We start from the raw sequence: 25,944 nt of genomic DNA on the forward strand, positions 1-25,944 counted from the left end.
AACATAGAAAAGCTGTACTATTTTATAGAATTGTTCTACTGAATAGGAGCTATCACTATTACTCTGCAAATAATTGGAACAACTTCTGTTGCAAAGCAAATAGACTTTTACTATTCACAAAATAATCATCATCATCATCATTGTTCTCTTTACATCTGCTTTCTCTATACCAGCATTGGTTAGGTGAGAATTACTGAAGTAGTTTTCTAGTCCCTCTTCTACCAATTAATTAAAAAAATATATATTATAATTACTAAATATATTGGGTTTTGATAATCTAAAGGAACAGATCCATACCTATTTGTCCCTTGCATTGAAAATGAGATAGAAGGAAACTACATTTTATTACACTTCATCACAAACTGCTTTTATACATTATCATATAGGTAGGCCATTTCATGTAATTATGTTGGAAAATATTCCAGAAAGTTTGCAGTGGATGTAGGTTTATTGTAAGATTGACTTTCCTGCTAAATGTGTTATTTGATTGGAGCCTCTGATTGGTAAAATCATCATCATCATCATCATCATCATCATCGTTTAACATCTGTTTTCCATGCTAGCATGGGTTGGATGGTTCGACAGGGGTCTGGGAAGCCAGGAGGCTGCACCAGGCTCCAGTCTGATCTGGCAGTGTTTCTACAGCTGGATGCCCTTCCTAACGCCAACCACTCTGTGAGCGTAGTGGGTGCTTTTTACGTGCCACTGGCACAGGGGCCAGAGGAGGCTGGCAAACGGCCACGATCAGTTAGTGCTTTTACGTGTCACCGACACAGACACCAGTCAGGCGGTGCTGGCATCTGCCACGTTCGGACAGTGCTTTTAACGTGTCACCAGCACGGGTATCTTAACTACAATTTCCATTTGATATTCATTTTGATGTTGGTGTTGACGTACTTGACACAATAGGTCTCCTCGAGAACAGTGGGTCACTCTACAATCCAAGGTTAGCACAGCAGGCTGTCCTGCGAGCCATGAACTCACTTCATTTGTTGGGTCTTCACAGTCACAGCATATCTCAGGGTCTCAGTCTTCGTCATTTCCTCTGTGAGGCCCTACGTGCCACCAGCACGGGTGTCACAACTACAATATCCATATGATTTTTATTTTGATGTTGATGAACTTGACACAGTAGGTCTCCTCAGAAATTTATTAGAGTATTGTTATATTTGAGGATGCTCATATAATGTGTGTGGTTAATTGGCAAAAGAATATGACCATCCCCAAATATAACAATATTTGTTTCAACACATGATTTCACGTCAGGAATCTTGCAGAACAAATACATAAACATTAGAGTAGTTATTTACTATTTCTCTACAGTAATTTTTTTTTTTTTCAGAGAGCTGGATGTGATTACCAACTTGGCTCTACCATGAAACGAGACCGTTGTGGTGTTTGTGGTGGTGATAATTCTTCTTGCAGAACAGAAACTGGCACATTAACTTACACAAAATATGGTAAGTAAAATTTATTAGTTTTGCATACCTTTTAACTGGTAAAAGATAATGTTAGAATAATATTTTCTTTTATCACTTATTTATTTTGGTTAATCTATTTTTGGTAATTTATTTATGACTCTGCTAAACATCAATTAATAAACTAAGTGTTTGTGGATGAAAACATTTTCTAATGTTAACTTCAACAATAATGCAGATCTATACTAATTCAAGAGTTGCAGTCAATCAAGTTGTTTGATAGCTGATCTACTGTCCAAAATTTTTATCATACCATATGTGCTGTTTTATGTCTCAATAAAACAATGGCCTGCCCATAGATAGGCACTGGTCACTGCTTTAGGTATAGTTGGTAATTTCAAATTAATAAATTATCTTGTTAGCTTACAATGCTAAGAGAAAAACCTTTCAAAATAACAAATATGATAAAGCCTTTCAAATTATATGATAAAGCCACCTTAACTGATATAGTGTGAATGAACTGTGTAACACATCTTGTGGCATATCTGTTGCTAATTAACATATCATAAATACATTATCTAAATCAATGGTTCTTAACCTGAGTAATAGTGATTCCTTGAGGCCATTGTGAGTTCACATGGGACAGCAAATATTATGCTGTGAGTGCTGCATGTTTAGAGGGGTTGCGATTTTTATCTTAGAAATAAAATATTTAAATCGAGTACTCTTTATTATATTTTAAACATATTTTCAAAAACAAATCTATGTTGGGACTTGAATATGACTTAAGCATTGTATTATCAATGAGTAGAAACATGATTGATGATGTACTCAGGTCCAATGTAATTTCATTTTATAATTCTTTGCCTTTTTTTAGTAATTTGCATGAAAAATTTTATGTAGGGGTACTAATCCACTCAAATATATACAAAGATGAGAGGGTATGATAAAATATGGATACACTAGCACAAAATCAGCTTCTAGTTGATTTAAAGGGGTTTTTTAACTTGTTAGTTTCATTATTACTATGATTAAATGTTGTTACATTGAAATTACTGCTTCATATTCAAATTGAACATTTACACACATTTTTTAGCTTAAAGTAGAATCCAAACTGCTCTAAAGAACTAATGTCTGAAACATCTTTAATTGTTCCTAATATCTATTATATAAAATCCATTCTGTCTGTCTGTGTGTGTGTCTTCTAAGATCTTGAGCATCCTCCATCCAATTGCATTCAAATTTGATATGTAGATACCGACAGTATCAGGGCGTGTATAAGTCTTGAAAAAATTACAAAAATCGATTCCAGGTGAGGATGTGATCAATAAAGCCATTGGAACATGCATTTGTACGTGCAAGTACATCAGCTGTTGTGATCAATACTACACGTGTGCGAGAAAAATGCACATGCAGTTTGCGCAAAAAAAGCCAGCTGGCTTGAAATAATGCCACAAAATGCAGTATATTTAAGAGACCAAAAAAGTAAGATGCAAAAGAGATATTTTCTTCAAACTTGGCACGAAGGAAGGAAAGACTATTTGGTTTCTCAAGAAGTTTTTTTACTTTAATTTCGTTTTACAAAACCGAAAATTTTATTGAAATAAAGGCATGCTTAATTATTTTTTAATGAAAAGGAAACACTGATTGCTTTTTATTCAACAGGTATGATTTAGCACCATCCATTGGAGCATTTTGCTCATATTTATATATTTTTAAACTTCACACACTACTTTCACATACTCAACACGCACTTGAAATGATGAAAATAACTAATATCAAATTGTTTACATATTTAATAAACATTATAATTTTATGACATTGAAATTATTTTTTAAAGTGTCTTGCTGTTGATATCATTTCATTGTTTGTTTTAAGCCATTTTTCATTACAATGTACTTTTATTTATATAGGCTACAACAAAGTTGTTGATATTCCTGCTGGTGCCAGCAGTATCCATGTATCCCAACATGGCAATGGTAACAGAGCTGATGAAAATTACCTTGGTATGTAGACTGGGGATTATTAAAAACTTACAAAAAATGCAATTCGTTTCTTGCTGTTGAGTCTTATGTATCTGTTGTTTCAACTGGATGTAGTAACTGTTGTAGGACAGGATGTGATTTAAGAGACATTTATCTGCTATTTCTAGTTAGCTATGTGATAGCTTAGTGGCACTCTCATTTAGTAGTTGTTTTTGCTAGCCCTTATCAGGTCTCCTTGAGTATGTAAATGGATTCAGTGCTGGCTAACAAACCAAGACATTCAAACTGAGCTGAAGTAATAAATGTCTAACCATGACCATCTTTATTATAATCATTCTATTTGAAAATTTAAGTCTTAAAACATGTGGTCCGAGTTTTAATGATGATAGAACATTTGTTAGAGATATTTAACTGTTACATTGAGTTAATAGAGAAAGTTGCTCTACTCATTTGCAAACATTTGGAGCCATCTACTTCAAAGATTAGGTGAAATTTTCATATGAATAAAGTTGTGGATACATATCTTCCTCCTTTAAGTATATTCATTTTATAATGTATTATCACATTACTAGTAACTGAAATTTGTGTTAGGTAGTTAAGTTCTTTGGGATTAGATACAGAGAAATTGGCTTTTTATGTAATGCTACATAAATTCTAAACATCAATTTTATTCCAGATTTCTATGCTCAATAATTATTTATGCTTATATAATTTTTTTACACAATAATTATTGCATTAGAAATAACTAATTTGATTCTCTTAAACTTCCAGCACTTCAGGATTCAAAAGGTAATTTTATTCTAAATGGAGATTATACTATAAAAGAATATCATCACCGGTTTCGAGTAAAAGGTGGAAGTGTAGAATACAGTGGATCTATTAGTCCTGTTGAACAAATTAACTCTTCAAGTATCATTGAAGAACAGCTGACTGTGTTGGTAAGTGTTATTGTAATCTGATTTTTTTTTTCTTTTACCTTAATTTTAGCTGAACATTATATTTCAACAAACTGTTGCTATTTCATTTTGGAGTTAAAATAATACTAACATTTATTTGGGAAGTACATTTTTGTATGTCCCATATCCATGGAATTGAAACAATGTGAAACTGTGAGTCTTGACTTTACTAAGAACATTAATAGTGTAGGTGAAATGTGCTGGCTTACTTCTTGCTCTATTTGTATTCTAATACCTGATGTACTTAGACATTTACTGTTAAGATATGTAATCTCTTATCCCTTGTTTAATAACAAATTGCATCTATGGACTTTGACTTTACCTTCAGAACCAAAATATACTTGTGCCTAAAAAATCGCTAATTAACATATATTTATTTAGTCAATTACCTATATTTACACTTATTTTGCTTGCTTTTCTACTTCTAGGTTTTATCTGTGGGGTCAGTCGAGCCTCCTAATATTTTTTACTCCTATAGTATATCAACTGGTGAAAATGTAAGGTACTCTTGGAATGCTGATGGACCTTGGACTGACTGTGATAAAATATGCCAGGGTGAGATATATGTTTATTAGTTCATTCTATTGTGCTGATAATTAAAGTCTAATTCAACAACTTCTATATTATTTATTAATTGTATACTACATATGTTGATATTGTAATGTTAGGATCTGCACATTTTGAAAAGGGAACAGTCATCATCATCATCATCATCATCATCATCATTTAACGTCCGTTTTCCATACTGGATGAGGTTGGACAGCTTGACAAGCTGGCAAGCCAAAGGACTGTGCCAAGCTCCACTGTCTATTTTGGCATGGTTTTTATGTCCAAATGCCCTTCCTAATGCCAACCACTTTACAGTTAAACTGGGTGCTTTTTGCATGACACCAGCACCAGCAAGGTCTGTATTGGCATGGTTCTTACAGCTGGAGGCCCTTCCTAATGCCAACCACTTTACAAAGTAGACTGGATGCTTTTCACGTAGCACAAGCACTGGCAAGGTTTGTCTGGGTATAGTTTTTACGGCTGGATGTCCTTCCTAATGTGAACCACTTCTCAGAGTGGGCTGGGTGCGTTTTGCATGGCTGTTAGTTCCTGTAAAATGATATTCAGGATGTTGACTGATTAGTAGGATGTATATTGCCTTGTTCTTTCATCAGCAGACTTCGGTTTGTCTACAACTTTGATTGAACTGCATTCATCATGATATTTTTGTTTCTGCAAATGAGTGAAAAAAATATATAATGTATTTGTTATTAAACATGGTGTATATTCCACATGTCCTATATCCTATATGCTTACTGAGTTAAATATGCTTCACTTCACTGAGGAAATCCAATCAGGGTTTTAGACAAGCTCCATTCCAATCTGTATTGTCTATCTTGCAAACATTTTATGGTCTAATATTATTGGAGTTCTCTCCCTTACATGTTTTTTTTTATTTTAACCCTACTTAAATATTTTATCGATGTCCAAGTGGCCAGATAAGATCTCTTACACTTGCTCTGCAATATCATTCTAAAAATAAACAATCACATCATTAAAATCTCAAAGCCAAGAGATATCACATGATTAATTCAAAACCATATATGTAAATAAACATTACATTTGACAGAGTAATCAAAATGCCAAAGGGGGAAGTATCCTACAAAGAGATTTTGTATACTAATTGCATGGATGATCTCAGTAATTTCTCTGAGGCCTATTCTAAATATCAATGCATTTGGTTGATAAAACAAAGCATAAATTATTAGAAAATTACAATCAGTGTTGTTACTTTACTTTACAGTCTCAGTTAAAGATATATGTCAATTTATTTAATGTCACTTTTATATATATATATATAATATATATATATATATATATATATATATATATATATATATATATATAAAGTACAAATATATGGGAAACTACCACCTGTATCATCTCTTGTGAAAGGTAGGAGAGTCCAGTTTCCTGGACATTGTTGTAGAGCTGAAAACGAGGCAATTTCTACTCTTCTCCTCTGGAAGCCATCTACTCGCGATACCAGAGGGTGCACACTCTCCTACCCTGATGTAATCTCCAGGGATACAGGCATCCACCAACAGGACCTCCGTAATGCTATGATGGACCATGAAGTCTGGCATAGCATAGTAAATTCCATTGTCTCGACCACGGTCAAACAATGAGGATGATGATGATATATATATAAATAGAGACGTTTCCTTTATTGAGAGTTCTGAAGGCATTTAAACATGACATTCTTTTTAGTAAAGCCTTCTTTCTCATTTTATTTGAGTTAAATTTTCATTTTGTGTGCAGTTTCACCTAATTCATCTCATTTACTGTTCTCTTTAATGTTAGTTGTTTTTCTTTAATGTTTAAGGCCAAAAACGTAGAAGAATTATTTGCACCAGAGATGATGATTTAATAGTATCTGATCAGCGCTGTGATGAAAACACTAAACCAAGTCAGATTATACAACAATGCAACATGCACTGTTCTATTGGGTAGATTACTTTATATCTTTTGTGCTTGAATGGAATGTTAGCATGTATATATAACTCTGCATATTTTAACCTAAAATTTAACCAACACTGATGTGTGAATTGATGAGAATGTATTTTATACACCCTGGAGTGTTTCTGATGCAATTCTTTTCCAGTTTTCCCAAAGGGTTTTAAATTGCCTCATATTTTGTTTGTTGTATGTTTTTGAAAATATGTAAATACACAATCGTTTTGTGTGAAAATACAAAATAATTTTATTTTTGTTTTCCACAATTTGCCTAACGTTCACAGAATCAGCTGCTGTATGAGTTCCAGTCTATCGTCTATTTCTCATTCGCTGTATTAGCAGTTAAAATTGTGTATAGCCAAAGAACGTAGTTGTCATGTATTGATGTAACTGATCCAGGATTCTTTCTTAACCCATTTTTCAGCAAGCATAAATTGTAAAGAAGAAGCTAAAAGCATTTTGTAATCTGAGGAAAGTGACATGTAGGCCATTTATTTATTGTGATCATGAAGATACTTTCAATGTCTATGGGTCCCTATATTAAATTTCTGTACATCATAAAGAAGAGAAAATATGTTTAAGAGTTTTGAAAGAATGAGCATTTATATAAATTTGGTTTTATATGGCCATATTATGGCAGCTGATAGAGAATGAAAAAACTGGAGAATCCAATGGCTTCACTGCATGATAGTAATATATATTTTGTAAGTAGATCAATATGAGGAACATACTTTTAAACTTGCAAGGTAACTTTACACAAACAATGATCATGTTAACAATTAAGGAAAACTTTCTACTGCTTACAATGCATAATGCTTTCATTATAGGATTTCAGGGAAAGATTTATATAACTTTTTTTTTACAGATTTATCTAACCTTATTTACTAAACATTTTGCACCCAAATGGTTATGGCTTAAATATTTTCTAATCCATTAATATTTTGACAGGTTATGTTCTCTTAGATCTTTTATTCTGGCAAATCTCATTTCCCTAGAGACTATTTAACTCTAAATAAATAAGTGTACTCGAATACTGATACTGAAAGTTTCTGTGTATTTTTGTTAAGTAATAGAGAGGTAGTTTAAACTTTTATACTAGTAAAATAATTTTTTAAAAATTGATATAAATGACAATGAAAAATGGATGCTTCAGGTCTCTTAATTCTACATATCCTGACAATTCACTGAATTAATAAAAACAGTTTCAAATGTCTCTGAAACTGGAGTAATTAAATTAGACGATGTATTCATTTACTCAAAACTCAGTCAAAACAGATTTGTTCAGTATTGCAATAATTCATTTCACCAGATAGTATTTGGGTTTTTTTCAATCAATGACATATTATGCTTGATTATCAAAAGATGATGTGATCATGAATAAAATGCTTTGATCATCAATCTGCTAGATCAGATTTGATGTGGGGCTAAAAAACAATCACAACTAGTGACAGATTTGTGTATGCCTATGTAATGCTGTCACCAGCATCCCAGAAATACAGGCATTAAAAATGCCAGCACATGAAATAAACATGAAAAAAAAAAAACTTATTTTAATAATGTCATGCATTTGTCTTTTGTAAACATATCAAACGAAATAAAACTAAATGACTGGAAAACAGACACATCTGAACATATTATTTAACATCCTCTTTTCATTCTAGTATGAGTTGGATGGTTTGACAGGAGCTGATAAGTCAGACGACTTTGCTAAGCTCTGCTGTCTGCTTTGGCATTGTTTCTATGGTTGGATGCCTTTCTAATGTCAACCACTTTACAGAACATACTGGCTACTTGTTTTACTTGGCACCAGCAGCAGTGAGGTCACCTAATAACTTGCAAAACAAGACACCTTCAACTGAGGTGAGCTCGTATTGTGGAAGATGGCTTTGTGTTGGGTGATGAAAGGTTGGTGTATGAATAGAGGTACAGAAATAAGTATCTTGCAGTAGAGGAGATACATGGCTGCCTCAGTTGGAGAGAGAGAGAGAGAGAAGATTGTAACGATATGATGGGGGTGGGAGTATAGTCAAATTACAAGGGGACGTATATAAGTGAAGTGGAACATGTGTGTGTGTGCGCGCGTGCGTGTGTGTGTGCGCACGCGTGTGCGTGTGCGTGTGTGTGTGACACTATGCCTCAAGTTCTGAAGTATTCTTAAGCGTTTTTAGACCAGGTGGAGCTGATCCCCTTCAAAGACTGAACACAGTCAGTTTCTTCCAGAAAGGGAGACAAGTAGATAGACAGATAGACTAAAAGAAATAGAGAGAAAAAAAGAGAAGAATCAACTTCAGTACAGGACTGGTGCTTTAATTATCAACTCTGCAAGAATTAAAGGCACAGTTCACCTTGGCCAGATTAGAACTCAAAATGTAAAGATCCACACCAAATACCACAAAGGATTTTTTTCTGATGCTCTAATAATTCCACCAGCTTTTGTGTATGTATTACAGTTAGAAGTTCTTCCTGTTTCCAAGCAAGGTAATAAATTTCCCTTGACCAGACATGTTATCACAGAAGATTGGCAGCATGTGACATTGCTTGTATGATGATGATACTCATCTACAACCATTAAAACAAGGAAACAAATACACATGCATGCATGCACACACACACATACATACACACACACACACATATGGCAGTCTTCTTTCAGTTTCCATCTACTCACAAAGCTTTAGTCAGTCTAGGGTTATAGTAGAAGACACTTGTCCAATGTGTTACACAGGTGTTTAACACAAAACCATTTGGTTGATACATATATGTGCCTGAAAAAAAGATGAGATGGTCAGAGTTGGAATTCTCTTAACACTGGGTAATCACAGCTGAAATGGTTTTCAACAGCATTTTTAAGCACTATTTATGTGCATAGTCAACATGCATAGTATACATGTATTGTCCACATCAATAGAGCCAATAAAAAAGATGGTAGTCTATAACTGATCATCGAAAAAATAACATAAAATAAATGATATTCAAAGCATCTGCTTTGAGGAGTATATCAAAAGGCACCTAAATTTCTTTCTTGAATTGATATAGCCTTTCATTTTTCCTTGAATGGTGGGAATATTGTCAATGAAATAAGTGCCTGTCAAGTATGGGTGGCAATTTAATTACATGTGTCCCAGAAGGTTGTGTTAATCAAGTATGGCTACAGTTCACTGAATGGAACCAGTACAAGAATTATTTTAAAGAACTTTTAGGAATCAAGTACATGAAAACATGTAAGAAAATTTATATATCAGTACATACAAAGAAGTTAATGTGATAGGCTAAAATCTGAGAAGAGAATACGCCAAGCATTGTCTGTGGTAGACTGATACTTTTCACATTTCTAATATTTTAACTAAATATAAGGCAGTGAGCTGGCAGAATTATTAGCAAGCCGGTCAAAATGCTTAGCAGCATTTTATCTGTCTTTATGTTCTGAGTTCAAATTTCACCAAGGTTGACTTTACCTTTGATCCTTTTGGTGTTGATAAAATAAGTACCCATTAAGCATTGGGACCAATGTAATTGACTTGCTCCCTCCACCGAAATTCTGGCCTTGTACCAAAATTTGAAACCAATATTCTAACTAAATATCAAAGGGAACTCACAGCTTTTACTTTTTCACTGGTATTTACTTTAATTTTCCTTTTAATTTGTTTTCTTCTTGTTAACAGCATTTTCAACAGTAGTAAGCACGTTCCTGAGTCATTGGCATGTTTGAATTAATATTTAATGCATGTGTGGGTTCTTCTTTTCATTTTTAAGGTAAGTATAAATAAAAAACACTAGGATTTTTTTTTTTTCTATTTTTACTGTTTTGCATGAGCTAGTTGATTTATTTGTTAGATTAATTGTTTTTACAGCTGGGTTTCTTACTACTCACTAGGAGTAAACAAAGTTAGATGCCTTTGTTAAGGCACTGCACAATAACTAGTAAGGTATGAAATTTTGATCCTGCAGTTAGTTAGTTAGTTAGTTAGTTAATTATTTGGCTCAAAAAGCAAGAAGCAAGGCCATGTAGGGGGACATGGAGTTATGTACAGGGTGGTGTTCATGCAAAGAGTTCAGGCCATTTGTGGTCAAAGGAGACTTTGAACCGAGTGGTCGTTGGCATCTTCACTATCTCGTCTGGCAGCTTATTCCACGGATCCACAACCTGGACGGAGAAAGCCCCTCTCCTTCGACTGAGATGAAATCGTCGCAGATAGAGCTTTTCGGAGTGACCCCGCAGCCGACGCTCTGGAGCAGGAGTGAAGAACAGCTCTTTCGAGAGGTTTCCGCTTGTGATGTTGTGAGCAAGAATGAGATCACCATGGCGGCGGCGTTTTTCTAGAGAATAAAGGTCGAGCGTCTTCAGCCTTTCTTCATAAGACAAATGCTTGAGACCAAGAACCATGCGAGTAGCCAGCTTCTGGACTCTTTCGAGATGCTGTATGTCTTTGAGGAGATAAGGAGAAGAGGCTTGAATCCCGTACTCCAATATGGGTCTCACCAGCATGACATAGAGCAGTAGGAATATGGCTGCTGTAAGCATTCTGAATTACTATCAACAATGGCCACAGTCAGATGACTGAAACAAGTAAAAGAATAAAACAATTCAAATAATTTAGTTATCATTCTTTTTTAAAAAATATTTAATCAGTTTTCAATGTTATTAGTCTGTTTAACCCTTTTGTTACCATATTTCTGTTGAAATAAAACTACTTTGTTTCAGCTAATTTTGAAAATAATAAAGAATTTACTAAAATATCTTAGTCATTTCTAAAATTTTTCTAAGAGATCAACTCAGTAGTTGTACTGACAAGTAGTATTTTTAGCCACTTTAACATGGCTGTCCATTTGAACGGACTCTACTGTGGTTTTTAACTGGAAAGTGGAGGTGGGAGGAGGACATCACGAATCAGCTCATCTTTCCTGGGGATTGTAAAGCTTCATTTGCGTTCATACACACACACACAAAACACTCACACACACATGTATACTGTAGTACACCAGAGCACTATATACAATAAGTTCATTACCACTTCTGCAGTTCCGCTCGCTATGAAACATATGAAGCCTGGATCTTTCCTTATTCCATTCCATAACTCTTGTATTCTTATTCATACACCTGGCAATCCTGGTCGCCTACTGTGAAATATAAAAAGAACTTTTTCCAGTTTATCATTCTTTGATACATAAAAATCCACAACCTTCCGTCTCTATAAACGACTATTGTCCCTGAAAGTTGTTTTTTCATATTTACTACAGATTGCTTGAAGCTAACTTTCTTCCTACACCTCAATCCGTGGAGCTTACATTTATATATATATCTCTATATATATAAACGGCAAAATGTCTGTGTGTGTGTATCCTTTATACAAATCCACAATTTTTCAGTTAGAGGGCTCGCACTTTCTATGGTCATTCAAAACCGTCCAAGGGTGGTCGTGCATATCTTTACATTTCCCCAGTCACCCCGTAAAGCCATTAAAAAATCAATAGAAGTGACTTTTTGTGAATTTTCTATCCAAAACCCAATCAAAATGCCCAAAACTTGATACGCCAATTGAATGCCAGCTAGCTGTATGTGATTGGTCGGAGATTTGGACAGTACTCGCGTGTATGTGCACACACACACAGCTGTATATGCATGCACTAGCACTATGACCCGGCGTTGCCAGGTCATAGTGCTAGTAAATATATATATATATAATCATTATTAACATAAATACATTTGTGATTACATATATTTATATATGTATGGGTATGCATATATATGTGTGCATTTTGCAAGCATTTATATCATTGCATGTGCAAATCTACATGTCTGTAATGCACTTATTGCATGCTAAATTTTGAGAATGTTTTATATATTTTTAATACCTTTATCAGCTTGTAGTTTGCTAGCTATCCATCTTTTTGGCTTTGTGAAGCCCAGCTTGTGAAAATTGTTGGAGAATCAGTTAGTTATGTATCTATAAGTAACTGTTTAATCCAAAGTTATAGTCCAGGCGTATGTATATGTGTATGCATGGATGTGGTTGCATGTATGTATATCTATGCATTACATATAAATGTGTGTGTTTGTGTGTGGTATTATTTGCATAGGAGTGAGCTTTGTTAGAGGGACAGCAAACATGCTGTTGATATAGAAGAAGAAAAGAAAATCTTGGGATACACTTGATTTAATAAGGTATGCAACTATGAGAGTCTCATCAATGCAGTCTGATTGGATATTCCCAATCATAGATTTAAAAAAAAAGAACCCCTTGGGGAGGCAGCTTATGCATACCAGATACAATCAAATGCTTTTCTGATGTTATGTGCAACTATATAATTCTTAACTAATTTCTCAAGCATAAGAAACAACCAATTCAAATGCACAACAAAGCCTTTAGATTAAGGACATAGAACAAAAGATTGGTTTTCTAGAAATACATGTAATTTTGTTGAGATGAGAGATAGATTGCAAGATATGCAAGGTACAAAGGTGTTTACTTTTCTGAAAGTTGTCTTGAAGGCATTGTTGAGTAAATTTATTCCAGTTAGTCGTAAAGAGTGACTCTCTCCTAATGTTCTAGATAAAATTCTTCATCTGTACAACAACAAATGAATCACTTGGCTGTGTTAAGCAGTGAGATTTGGTTGTGAGAAGGTTTTAAAGGGACATATCTAGGAGACTTGGCTTCAGTCACTTGCTTAGTCACCTCAGAGATGTGGAACGCAGTTGCTGCCAGAAGTTGAATGCATAAAACTAGTAAAGTTCCAACCAAGTAAATGGCTTTGAGTAATAGAGGACTGAAGGTGTTGTATGGTAAGAGAAATTAAGGCATGTTCCTTTAATTAATCAGTAGTCATATAATACAGTACATGAAAAAACACTGATGGCTAGTTTAGGAGCTGAGAAAGAGGTTGATGCTTGGATTACCATTCTGTTGTGATAGATGAACTTAGATGAAAGTAGAAGAGAGACTTTGATCCAGAGAAATTATAGTTATTTAGTGCTAAACTTTAGGTAATAGATCAATGGGTTCTACATACACACAAACACTATCTTTTGAGGCAAAGATAAAATATAGAGTGTATGCCAGACAGATTTGTCCTAGAGAAAAATAAAATATTGAAAAAATGTGATTTGTTCATTAGTGACGGTTCATATTGAACTAACACTCATTGATATTAATGTAGAGAATAAAGAATTAACTTTGGAATTTTGAGTTGTTTTACTAGACGAGGGGGAAAAAATGAGTTCTTGGACCAGTATTAATTCCAGAGTTGGAACCATTTCATTTCAGAAAAACAGCATGAATAACTGAACTTTCTATGTTTATTTAATTTATTATGAATAATGATACAATAAAATACCTACTTTATGTGGTCAGTGTTGTTGTTATATATATATAATGTATTGAGTATTAAAGGAAGTAGTGAGTATTTAGTATGAAAGATTAAGAAAATGAGAGAGACTGAAACAACGTGTTAACGATACGAGATACTTTATTCGACTGCCATTGTTGTACAAGTTAATTGTTTTGGCGGGAAACAAAGTGAAAGTCCTTTTATCAAGGGAGACAATGGGCGACGTTGATTGTTCATGTTTGTTGTGATGATTATATAACAGTCAGTACCCACCCTACATTCTGAATTCAAATCCAACCAAGGTCAATTTGCCTTTCATCTTTCATAGGTTTTTCAGATAAGTACTACTCACAACACTGTTGCTCAGTTCGAAATTTTTGGTGTTTTGTATAAGTTTTTATGATTTTGTTCTGAACATTAATACTTCTCTGTGTACAGATAGTACAAACACATCTTTTAAACAGGTGTTAATGTCCATTTATTTTTTTGTAGCTGGAAGGTGATATACAAAGAACGGTGTTCTGCAAGATGTGGACCTGGACGTCAAAAGCAAAAAGTTCGCTGTGTAAAGACTTCTGCTACAAGTTATGAAATAACTGATGAAAAGTATTGCAACCATCTTCCGAAAACTCATAATGAAATCGTACCATGTGAAGGGAAATGTCTGCAAACACATTGGGGATATGATAATTGGTCTGTGGTAAGTCACAGTAGAAGCTTAGCACTATTCCATCAAACTGTACCATCATGGCTGTAAAGTTAAGAAGTTTGCTTTGCAACTAATGGTTCTTGGGTTCAGTTCTACTGTATATCATCATAGTCTTAGATGGACCAGTACCCTATGATTAGAATTTGATTGAGAGAAACAATTTTTTTTTCAACTGTGCTCTTGGCCTTTTCAAATCCTCTAAGACTAGTAAGGTCATCACAGCTAATCTTGCAAATGTTCCTTTTGAAGATTTGCAAGTTGATAACTGCAAAAGAATAATAATGGGATTTTGAATGGATGGAGGTGTGAGGAATAAAACCAAACCCTACAACATACCCATAGCACTGTGTACCATTTTTTTTTTTGTCTTTGGTCAGTAGGTGTTATTTCCTATTTGCTTCTATCTAGAAATGAAAAGAAATGACTACTATTCCCTTCAGACTTCACTTTTGTGACTTGGACATCAATGTTTTGAAACCGACCTATTTTCCATTACATTTCAGAGTTGCTCAAGCAGAAATATCGTCATAGCAAATATTCTGCTCAATACCACAGATTTATTTGTCAGTTGATTGACCATAACCACTTGAAGATGTCCCTTCGTGGCATCTCTGATCATAAGCAGGACTAGTGGAGGAGTATCGTAGCCATGTGTTGAGAAGGATTTTTTGGGGCTTGAATAAATGTAACAAAAGCAAAGTTTGTCAGAAATATTAGCCATTTTTCATGCTTTCTAAGAGTAAGCAAATACGAAATATCAGTTGCCACCCAAAGACAAGAATTGATAAAGTATGGATCAACACACATTGCAATTGTGTAATCTGACAGGAAGAGGCAATTTTATTTTTCTCATGAAAATACAAAACAAAAGATTTCTAGTTTGCAAAATATCGTGTTGTGTGTATTTTTATGCGTGTTTGTGTATAAGTATGGAATCTCTACGATGAGGGAAAACCATTTGTCAGGACATATCAGGAACAGATGGTAAAAACTTAACTCCCATTTCTAGTAAAAAAAAAATTATATAAATACTGAAGTATAAATAAAATGAAATCTGAAATGAAATGCTTCTTCTTTTATGTACATTGTCTAGTGCTGCACTAGTTTTGTTGTTGCATGTTGAAAAACATCCAAGTAATGTATGTAAACAATGTCAAAAATCTTGTTTATATACAGTATTGTTTTTTTTTTTTTGGTTTTTAGTGCAGTAAAAGTTGTGGTACTGGAATTCAAACAAGGCGGTCTTATTGCTTGGATGACCGAAACAAACGACTTCCTGATACAGAATGTAATATTCAAAATAAAATATCCCAACAAATTTGTAACGACCACCGATGTGCAAGCTGGACATTTGGAGATTGGAGTGGCGTAAGTTATCTCCCTTACTCAAATTTATTTTCTTTCTTATTTTTTCCTTTTTTTTTCCTCTCTTTGCATTGCTAAACTGATGGAATCCTGTGTCAGAGAAACTCACAGCCTTATCCTCGCAGTTTGGATTTATCCCCAACTCCAGCTGCTATGATCAACTTATTGAGTTTCTTGAAGACATCACATGGGTCACTGATGGCTGCTCATGGATGGATGTTGTTTACCTTGATATTGCTAAAGCTTTTAATTCTGTGCCACACAAAAGACTTATGGTAAAACTCTCTGCAACGGGTGTGAAAGATGATCTTTTTTAAGTAGTTGGAGTCCTTCATTCTCAGCCAAAAAGAGATAGTCATGGTTCTAGAACAGCATTCTTCACCCTTATGAGATGTCATCTGGTGTACCACAGAGATCTGTTCTTGGTCCCCTTTTGTTTGTTGCATACATTAATGGCATAGATGCCGACTTAAAGAATGCCACAGTGCTGAAATATGCAGATGACACCAAGCTGTACCTTGAGGTAAAAAGGACAGATCCTGAACACTATAGATCTTACACTGGCGTATGGTGTAGTGGTTAAGAGTGCGGGCTACTAACCCCAAGATTCCTAGTTCGATTCAAGGCAGTAACTTTACGTCACTGGAAAAAGGATATATATTTGCAAAGGGAAGCCTACTTTTCATCGACAACCGTTGATTGTCACATGCTGATGACGGGTCAATACTCAGAAACTCGAGTCTGTGTGTATCATAGGTTGAAGACGGGAAGGATGGCTTCCCTTTACAAATACTGAGAGGGCACAGAAAGTGTGTCAAAAGCCAGCTGGAGGAGGTGTCCTCCTGGGGCTACAAGCTACAGTAGCATCCACCCTTAGAGGTTAGCCACATTTAAGTGGCAAATATACTTCACGATGTCATGCAGCTACTGTTTATACCTCACTCAGAGATTTATTAAATATAGTTTTGTTTTGGTTTCTTATTTACACAATTTTTATGAAAATTTTTTAATACTTCTTTATCTGAAGCATTCTCTCATCCACTACTCTCAACATTTATGTGCTTTTAATGCTTTTATATTATACATTTTCTATCCTTGCTTGAGTTGGATAGTTTTTGAATTTTTTGATATATATATAAATTGTTGAATCAGGTAAATGAAATGCCAATATTTCTTAGATTAAGGCTTAAATTCATAAACTTCCAGATAAGTGATGTTAAATACTCTAACTGCTTATGAATTGTTTAGTTCACTTCTAAAATATATTTATTGTATTTTAATATGCTCTCACAAAATGATAAAAACTGGTAAATGTGTTTGGTGAAAATGTATTTGATAAATATTTAATTTCTAAAATGATTCTGACTTAATTCTTTGCTATTCTTTAGTGTACAGCAACATGTGGTTTAGCCAAAAAGCACAGAGATGTCTGGTGTCAGAATGATGTTGACCAGAAGATCCCTGATGAATTTTGCCATAATGCTCATCGACCAAAGTCTTTCATTGAATGTAACCAAACTGAGTGCCCAGTATGGTCGTATGGTCCATGGAGTGAGGTAAATATTCTATAATAAAAGTTATATAATTCTCAAGTTTATTTTTGAAAATTTTTTTTCAAAACGTATCATATGCCTTTTCTAAGTTAAAATCCAGTGTCAATGATGAATTTCAGATTCATAATAATAATAATAATAATAATAATAATGAAATTATTGTATACTGTGCTCAGGCACACCACAACTTGTCAGAAAGTGCGTATAAAGTACATGCAGTAATGTACAAATGTCTGGAAAGCGAACAATGTATGAGTCAGATACATGCTTGTGTGTGTATGGAGGGGAGAAAGTCAGGTGTAGTGTTGGCGAATCTCAGAAAGCATGGAAGTTTTGAAGGCTGCAGTGCTCCAACAACTAACAACTGATGCCGGCAGTTTGTTCCATGCTTCAGCAACTCTCAGCGTGAAAAAATTAGGCCAACCAGAAACATCAAATATCTTGGCAAAGTCAGTGTAATCTGGTGATTTATTTGAAGCAATGTCATTTCAGTATACAAATTGAAGAGGAATAAAAGCCACTTAATGATGTAAAGTTGAAGAAAAATTAATTATTCTATACTTCAGCTTTAATGATACCTAATCATATCCTGAAAAATTAAAATACAGCTGGGCAGTAATGCAATACTAAAGAACATATGCACATCAATTGCCAACACTTCATTGCATTTGAATATCACAGCCCACATATTCATGCTGTGTATCTATGTACATCATAACAGTTTTGGTATTATTTACAGCATATTGTTCGTTTCAAATTTTTTAGTTTAAGATAAGGGTTTGTTAAAACCAGAATATTGAAAATTTGTTTTCTACAGCTTTACATGTTTTAGTAATTTCCTGTTTAAATACCTTTAAAGATGGAAGCAATGTTCACACAATCAGTATGTCACTTAAACAATATATTTTCAAATTCTGAATCCATTTTTCTTAATAGTTTGGTTTTGAAGAAGAGGTTGTGTCCATGGCTCTTTCAGCCCATGTTTTCTCTACAGATAATCCAGTAACAGAAGTTCAAGCTGAACATCAATTACATCAATTTATCCTGTCAGATAGGGCCTACACAGTCTCTGTTCCTTGCATTATGTAATTGTTGTGTGGACGCCCCCAGACAATGAAGTAGGCTAGCCCAATACGTAGATATAGAGGGAGAAGTCTAGACATCAGACTAGTAGCAGAGTAACAGTCGAAGTAGAGAGTCGAGTTGAGTAGAAGGCATCCGAACGTGCGACATAACAGTGGCGATGAGGATTTCTTAGCTCACACAGCCACTGTGTAGTATTGCAACATAACAATAATGCAGTTGTGTGTATATTTCTTTAATAACAATATAATTGTCCTCTACACATTAATTTTGTTTATTTTCAGTGTCCAAAGACTTGTGGCATTAGCTGGAAAAAGAGAGCTGTGCAATGCCATACAGTAAACCATATATTAGTACAAGATGAACTGTGTCCTGTTCACCAGAAACCAGTTACTATGCAACAGTGTAGAATAACAGAGTGTCGAGCACCAACTACAATTCCCCCTAGAAGCAGCATTAAACAAGAATCTACATTAAAGTGGAGATATGGTAGTTGGACAGAGGTAATCTATATTCATTTATTCCCATTTGCAAAATGGTAGTCATTTTTAGAACATGAAATAAGTATCACATCAGAGACATATTTCCTGCTCACTGATATTGATGAAATAATGTATCTGATTAGGCCTCTGTTTATGGTAGCCACCCAATGCGGAAACCACTGTGAAGTTACTCAACCTGCAAGAAATAGCACCCAAATCTCATTCATAACATACCCTGCCAACTTAAAAGAAGATATTGTATTCTTAGACATTAAGGTGGTGAGCTGGCAGAAACGTTAGCACACCGGGCGAAATGCGTAGCCATATTTCGTCTGCCGTTACGTTCTGAGTTCAAATTCCGCCAAGGTCAACTTTGCCTTTCATCCTTTCGGGGTCAATAAATTAAGTATCAGTTACGCACTGGGGTCGATGTAATTAACTTAATCCGTTTGTCTGTCCTTGTTTGTCTTCTCTGTGGGTAGTAAAGAAATATGTATTCTTAGACATACAATGCCTGCTTTCATTTTTTGCTTTTTCCATTTGTCTCAGACCATTTAACAATAAATTAATAAAGGATATTTAATATTGAATAAAGATTCTTTAACTGTGTTATATTAAAATAATCATATCCTGGTTGTCTGTGTGCATTTAAATTTGTGCAAACATACTTGTTTGAAAATGTATTTATAAGTTTTGTTTCTGAGGTTAAATAACTAAACCTGTAAATTTCAGTGTTCTGCCCAGTGTGGTGATGAAGGTGATCGACAAAGATATGTCAGTTGTACTGATGATCAAGGAAACACCAGAGAAGATGCCGAGTGTGGCCATCTCACAAAACCTACCACAGTTGAAAGATGTTTATCTAAACCTTGTGGTCAATGGCAAACTGGACAGTGGGGAAAGGTTTGTTGAGATATTTTGATCATCTTTTCTATTTTGCAATTTCTCATATGATGTGTTAAAATTGGTCGTAAATTGAAATTAAGTTAAATAACTGTACAGACTAAGTAGATGAAAATGGTATCTTGAAATGGGAATTTTTTTTACAATATAAGGTTAAAGCGATCTGTAGATCAAATGTATCAAATATTCAAAATTGCAATACAGTGGTGTTGCACATTCATAACTTAACCCTTTCGTTACCAACCTGGCTGAAACCGGCTCTGGCTCTGTAGTACAAATCTCTTGTTTTCATAAGTTTTGAATTAAAATCTTCCACCAAACTTTAGTCACAATTTATGTTCCGAAAACTAGCTTCATGATAACCAAGTTATTTTATTAAATTCTTTATTATATTTTAAGTAATTGGAAGATGCACAGAGCATCTCACAATACATACAGTAACAAAAGGGTTAATACAGGATTTAGTAATTTAAAAACAAAGAAAAACAAACTCTAAAATAAAATAATCTGAACAATACATAAGTAGGAAATGCAATAAAATAGCTAAGATAAACTTATATAATCTATTTGGCAGATTCATTAAAACTCTCTTGCCTCTGGTATCAAATCTACCTTTTATCCTTTCTCAGCCAATAAAAGGTACCAATCTAGAGCAATGGATTGATGAAACTAAGAATATCAGACAGACATCTTATAGTATATCTTTTGGATCTTTACATTCTGTGTTCAAGTCCTACCATGGCCTACACAGGTGATTGATTAATGCATCCACTGGTTCAATACCACCACCTAGCCCTTTGAATGCTTTTAGCAGAGTTAATTCTATTGCAAACGTTCAGGCCAGGATTCCAGTTTGAGGTTACTTTCCTCCCTCCTACCCATTTTACTGGCCCTGTAAAGGATTATGGGCACTGCTTTCTCTCTGGATAATGTATAGCATCGTATTGTACAATATAATATGTGTGTGAGGGGAAGAGGATGTAGAGGAGAAAGAATGAGTGACTACAAATAAATACAATGTCATATTGAAAAATTTCCATCTAAGATGTTAGTTTGAAATGGCTTGGTGGATGAGGTTTGGAAAACCAATTTTGGAAGATTCAAATTAACTGCACTTTTTTCTTTTTCTTTTTTTATTGCATCTCTAGGTAATTATAACTACCTTAATTTATATAACAAGAGGTTATACTAGTGTCTTACTTCTAGGAATGTAAGCAGTATCCAATCCAAGGAGATTAATCTCTTACTAAATATGGAACTTAAGTTAAGTTTATGACTTGACATATTCCTGCAGTTGTATTTTATTATTATTAAATCAAAATAGATTATTCCAAATTTATTTGGTTGTTGCACTCTCAAATTCTATCATTTAACATATTTTCTGTTTATGATTTTTTTATATAATAGTTATTCTTGTCATTGAAACACAATACATGACATTGTACTACTTCTATCTTCCAGTGTACTGTTAGCTGTGGAGAAGGAGTACAAACTCGTATAGTTGCTTGTATACATCTTGATCATCAAGTTGAGGAATTTAAATGTTTCAAAAACTGGAAACCAGTTGCAGTTCAAGCATGCCGACAACGGGAGTGTGAACTTCCATCAAGTGATTCTAGCAACTCATCTCATTGGAGAGTTGGCAAATGGAGTGGGGTTAGTATTGTTTCTATGATTCTCACAACTTGCTCCTTTTCAAAAGAGTCTTGTTTATATTACATGTAATGTTTTACCATTTGTCTTATGATTTAAAATAAACCTTAGTCAACTAAATAGTTTTGGTCCTAACTTTTGTTGTTCCCGGAATTTATAATTCCATCTATTGATCTGTGCTTCTAAGATACAATTTCCTAGAATCCATTTTCTTTGGTATCTTATCCGTCCATTGTCAACTCAATGCAAAGCTTTCGGTTTAATAGATGTCGGCATTATTTGAAAAATATAGTTCAAGGGAAGTAACTCTGATTTCCCTGGATTAGCTGCTTGTATAGGTGCAAACTATAGACTTTGTAACATTGCGAAATCGAGTAGCTTTTTCTATTTATTTATATTGCTAATGCCCAAAGGAAAATACTTAAATGCTGCAACTCCAGATGTAAATGAAATCATTTATGTATGAATACATACGATCGCAAAAGATAAATGACCAAGGCTTCCAAGAGAAATAGCATAACAAGACTACTTTTTGGTTTCAGAGAAGATGGGTGTGTGCGGGTGGGGGGAATCATCTCAAAATCCAAGGCTCTTCTTAGACTCTCTGGACAATGGACCATTGTACAGGCTAACACTCCCTTTTTCTATACTATTTATAAGCCTTGCAAATGACTATTGCTTTTGTGTTCAGGATGAGTATTTGCCATTCTTTTATTCTTAACTGGTAGGAGCATTAACTGACTTTAGATACATTTTGAGAAGCCAGTTCTCTGGTGCCTAGAAAACTGCCTTACCGTATTTGTTCTTTACATTCATTGTTCAAGTCTCACTACAGTTAACTTGGTTTTTCATCTCTCTGGGGTTGTTAAAATAATAAAAGTACTGTATGTGAAGGCTCTCTCTCTCTCCCGCTCTCTCTTTTTTCTCTCCACCTAGCCATCCATTAACTCTACATCTGTATGCTTTCAAATTTCTATTTTAGTGCTCCAGTACCTGTGGTTCAGGTTGGCAGCGTAGAAGAGTTGCCTGTAACTTTGAAGACCAAAGCCGTTGTAATATTTTACGGAGACCCATTGAGAGGAAACCTTGCAACAGTGGCTATTGTCCTGGATGGACATATGGAGACTGGAATGAGGTAACTTTTTTTCGGTTTTATATTTCTAACAGCTTTGCTCGTATTGTCCTATTTATAGTGAGGATAGTGGTAAGAAGTTCACTTCACAATTATGAGGTTTCAGGTTCAGTCCCATTCCATGGCACCTTGAGGAAGTGTATTCCACTGCAACACTGGGGCTACCAGTACCTTGTTCTTGTTTGTGAATTTGATAGAGAGAAACTATGTGAATAGCCAGTGTGTGTGTGTGTGTCTTCTCCCATCCATCCCACTTGACAATCAGTATCAGTTGGTTTGTATACCTGTAATTTTGTAGTTTCACAAGACAAACCAATAGAATAAATACCAGACTTACAAAACTAATTACTGGAGCCAATTTTTCAATGAAGCCTTTTCAAAGTGGTGCTCCAGCACAGCTACAAGCCAGTCACTGAAACAGATGAAAGAATAAAAGACATTGTACAGAAGGTCATCCGAATGTGGCCGTTGCCGATGCCGCCTTGACTGTCTTCTGTGCCGGTGGCACGTAAAAAGCACCAATCGATCATGTCCGCTGCCAGCCTCCCCTGGCACCTGTGACGGTGGCACATAAAAAGCACCCACTACACACACAGAGTGGTTGGCGTTAGGAAGGGCATCCAGCTATAGAAACACTATCTGATCAGACTGGAGCCTGGTGCAGCCTCTTGGCTTCCCAGACCCCAGTCAAACCGTTCAACCCGTGCTAGCATGGAAAACGGACATTAAACAATGATGATGATGATGAAAATTTCTTCAGTGAGTTCAATTCACTATATTATTTGTACTTATTTTATCAGTAAAATGATGAATGACAAATCCAACTGTGGTAAGCTTTTTAACTTTAACTCAAGAGGACAAAAACTAAATACCAAAAAATTATTTAAATGAATAGTCTTCTCTGTTGATCATTCTTACTTATCTTGTTTTAGTGAATATTGATTTTGTTTGTACTTTACACAAGATTCAAGTTGATAGGTGACAGAAAATAAGGAATCATTAGGTGAAAGTGAAGTTACGTAACATTTACAAGAAATTGAAACCAGACCTCTACTTTTATTCATTGGAAATGTATCTCTTATTCTACATTATTCATTATAATTTTATTTATAAAATTGCACAAGATTAATTACAAAGTTCAAGAAGCAGGGTTAATTAGAAGAAAACTACTATATAACATAACTAGCTCTTTCTTTCATAAAAAGAACTGAATGGAATTAATAATAAAGAGTATTTTGTTATATTTTATATTTTCTTTTAAATGTTTCTAACATGTATATGATTGGTATGCATATATGTACCTGTGTATAAGTATGTGTTTGAGAATCAATATGCATACATGTGACCCAGGTTTAATTCAATATAGATGACTGTATGTACCTGTATTATTGTCAGTATGTTTTACAAAAAAAATTTGACCTAAGTAAACTTATTTCATACTCAAACTAAAGCAAAGTTTCTTCTGAATATTTTTTCTTTAAATTCTAGTGTCCAGTAACTTGTGATTCAAATGCGTATCAGAAAAGAACAGTATTGTGTCAACTTCCAAATGGTCAAATGTTGCCAGACCCAAATTGTAACCTATACCAAAAACCTGCTGAAACAAGGCCCTGCCTTTCAACTTGCAATGAAGTATATGTATGGAATGTTGGAGCATGGGGTCCTGTGAGTAATCACAAATAAAAAAAAAAGAATTATATTTATTTTTCTAAATTCTATTTTTGTTTTGCCATCACATCAGTTACTGTTCTTGAAAACAAATTGATCTGTTCACCTTTTGTTTTTGAATTTTTAACACTCAGTACAGAATTTCTCTCTCATAACTTTTTACTCACAACTTTAAGTGACTACAGTGTTCTGCAGAGACTGACTATAAACCTTGCTGCAATAACTTGGTGAAAATAACAACCAAATCTCTCCAACTATATTACTGTTGCATAATATAGTCATGAAAACATTATATCTGAATAAGATGGGATAGTCATGGTCATTAATTATAAGTCTGCTCGATTAAATTTGTTTTGTGGGTAAACAACAGTTGATACAATACTTCTTGTATTTGTGGATTGTTGGTAGGGAGCAGACCTGTAAAAAATATTGTCTATGCTTATATGAAAGTGTGACTGTAAGACAGCGCGATGTGGAAATAATAAGTATTGTTAATTAACAATAAATGCCTGGTGAAGCTAATTAGAGACACAGTTTCAATTCTTAACTGAAACATTTCTCTTTTATATTGTTACTAACACCCATTTCCTCTTCCTTGTAACTCTTCCTTTCATGCCTGCTGGAAATGGTACAGAAAATCTACAGTGTTTTGAGAAGCCAATATTGGCGAAACTTCAAATTCACCATTGATAATAAATATTATTTTGACTCTACAAGCAGTATTGAGTCCTTTATTCAGAGCATGTTTAGTGTACTGAAGTACACAAACCTATAAAACATATATATATATATATATATATATATATATATGTATATGTATATATGTATGTATATATATGTGTGTGTATATATATATATATATATATATATATATATATATATATATGTATGTATGTATGTATTTATGTATGTACATATGTATGTATATATATATATATATATATATATATAAGTGTTTTGTGTTATACTTGTGTGTGTGTACATATATTAGTTTCAAATTTTAGCACAATGCTAGCAATTTCAAAGGAGTGGGTAAGTCAATTACATCAAGCCTAGAGCTCAACTGGTGCTTATTTTGTCAACCCTGAAAGGATGAAAGGCAATGTCGACCTCGGCGGAATTTGTGCTCAGAACATAAAGACAGACAAAATGCTGCTAAGCATTTCGCCTGACATACTAAAAATTCTGCCAGCTCGCCACCTT

At 34.3% G+C, this 25,944-nt stretch overlaps 1 protein-coding gene and 1 long non-coding RNA gene across 3 annotated transcripts in view; one reads left to right on the forward strand and one right to left on the reverse strand.

The window, feature by feature from the left end:
- The window catches only part of LOC115210358 (A disintegrin and metalloproteinase with thrombospondin motifs 9), a 165,483-nt gene that overhangs the window by 115,368 nt on the left and 24,171 nt on the right, over positions 1-25,944 (forward strand). For both annotated transcript variants that reach the window (XM_036500853.1, XM_036500858.1), the window contains 13 exons: positions 1,343-1,460; positions 3,332-3,424; positions 4,175-4,341; positions 4,788-4,914; positions 6,734-6,857; positions 14,686-14,893; positions 16,106-16,270; positions 17,656-17,823; positions 19,188-19,406; positions 20,118-20,288; positions 21,750-21,944; positions 22,924-23,076; positions 24,562-24,738. In XM_036500853.1, coding sequence (XP_036356746.1) covers positions 1,343-1,460; positions 3,332-3,424; positions 4,175-4,341; positions 4,788-4,914; positions 6,734-6,857; positions 14,686-14,893; positions 16,106-16,270; positions 17,656-17,823; positions 19,188-19,406; positions 20,118-20,288; positions 21,750-21,944; positions 22,924-23,076; positions 24,562-24,738 — 2,085 coding nt within the window. The remainder of the gene's footprint in view (positions 1-1,342; positions 1,461-3,331; positions 3,425-4,174; positions 4,342-4,787; positions 4,915-6,733; positions 6,858-14,685; positions 14,894-16,105; positions 16,271-17,655; positions 17,824-19,187; positions 19,407-20,117; positions 20,289-21,749; positions 21,945-22,923; positions 23,077-24,561; positions 24,739-25,944) is intronic.
- Positions 3,495-16,811, reverse strand: LOC118762428. The gene is made up of 3 exons (XR_004998179.1): positions 16,678-16,811; positions 8,645-8,647; positions 3,495-3,507 (listed from the first exon to the last, which is right to left on the reverse strand). It is a non-coding gene; the product is annotated as an uncharacterized LOC118762428 (long non-coding RNA).

Source organism: Octopus sinensis, linkage group LG1, assembly GCF_006345805.1.
Source record: "Octopus sinensis linkage group LG1, ASM634580v1, whole genome shotgun sequence".
Classification (NCBI taxonomy): domain Eukaryota; kingdom Metazoa; phylum Mollusca; class Cephalopoda; order Octopoda; family Octopodidae; genus Octopus; species Octopus sinensis.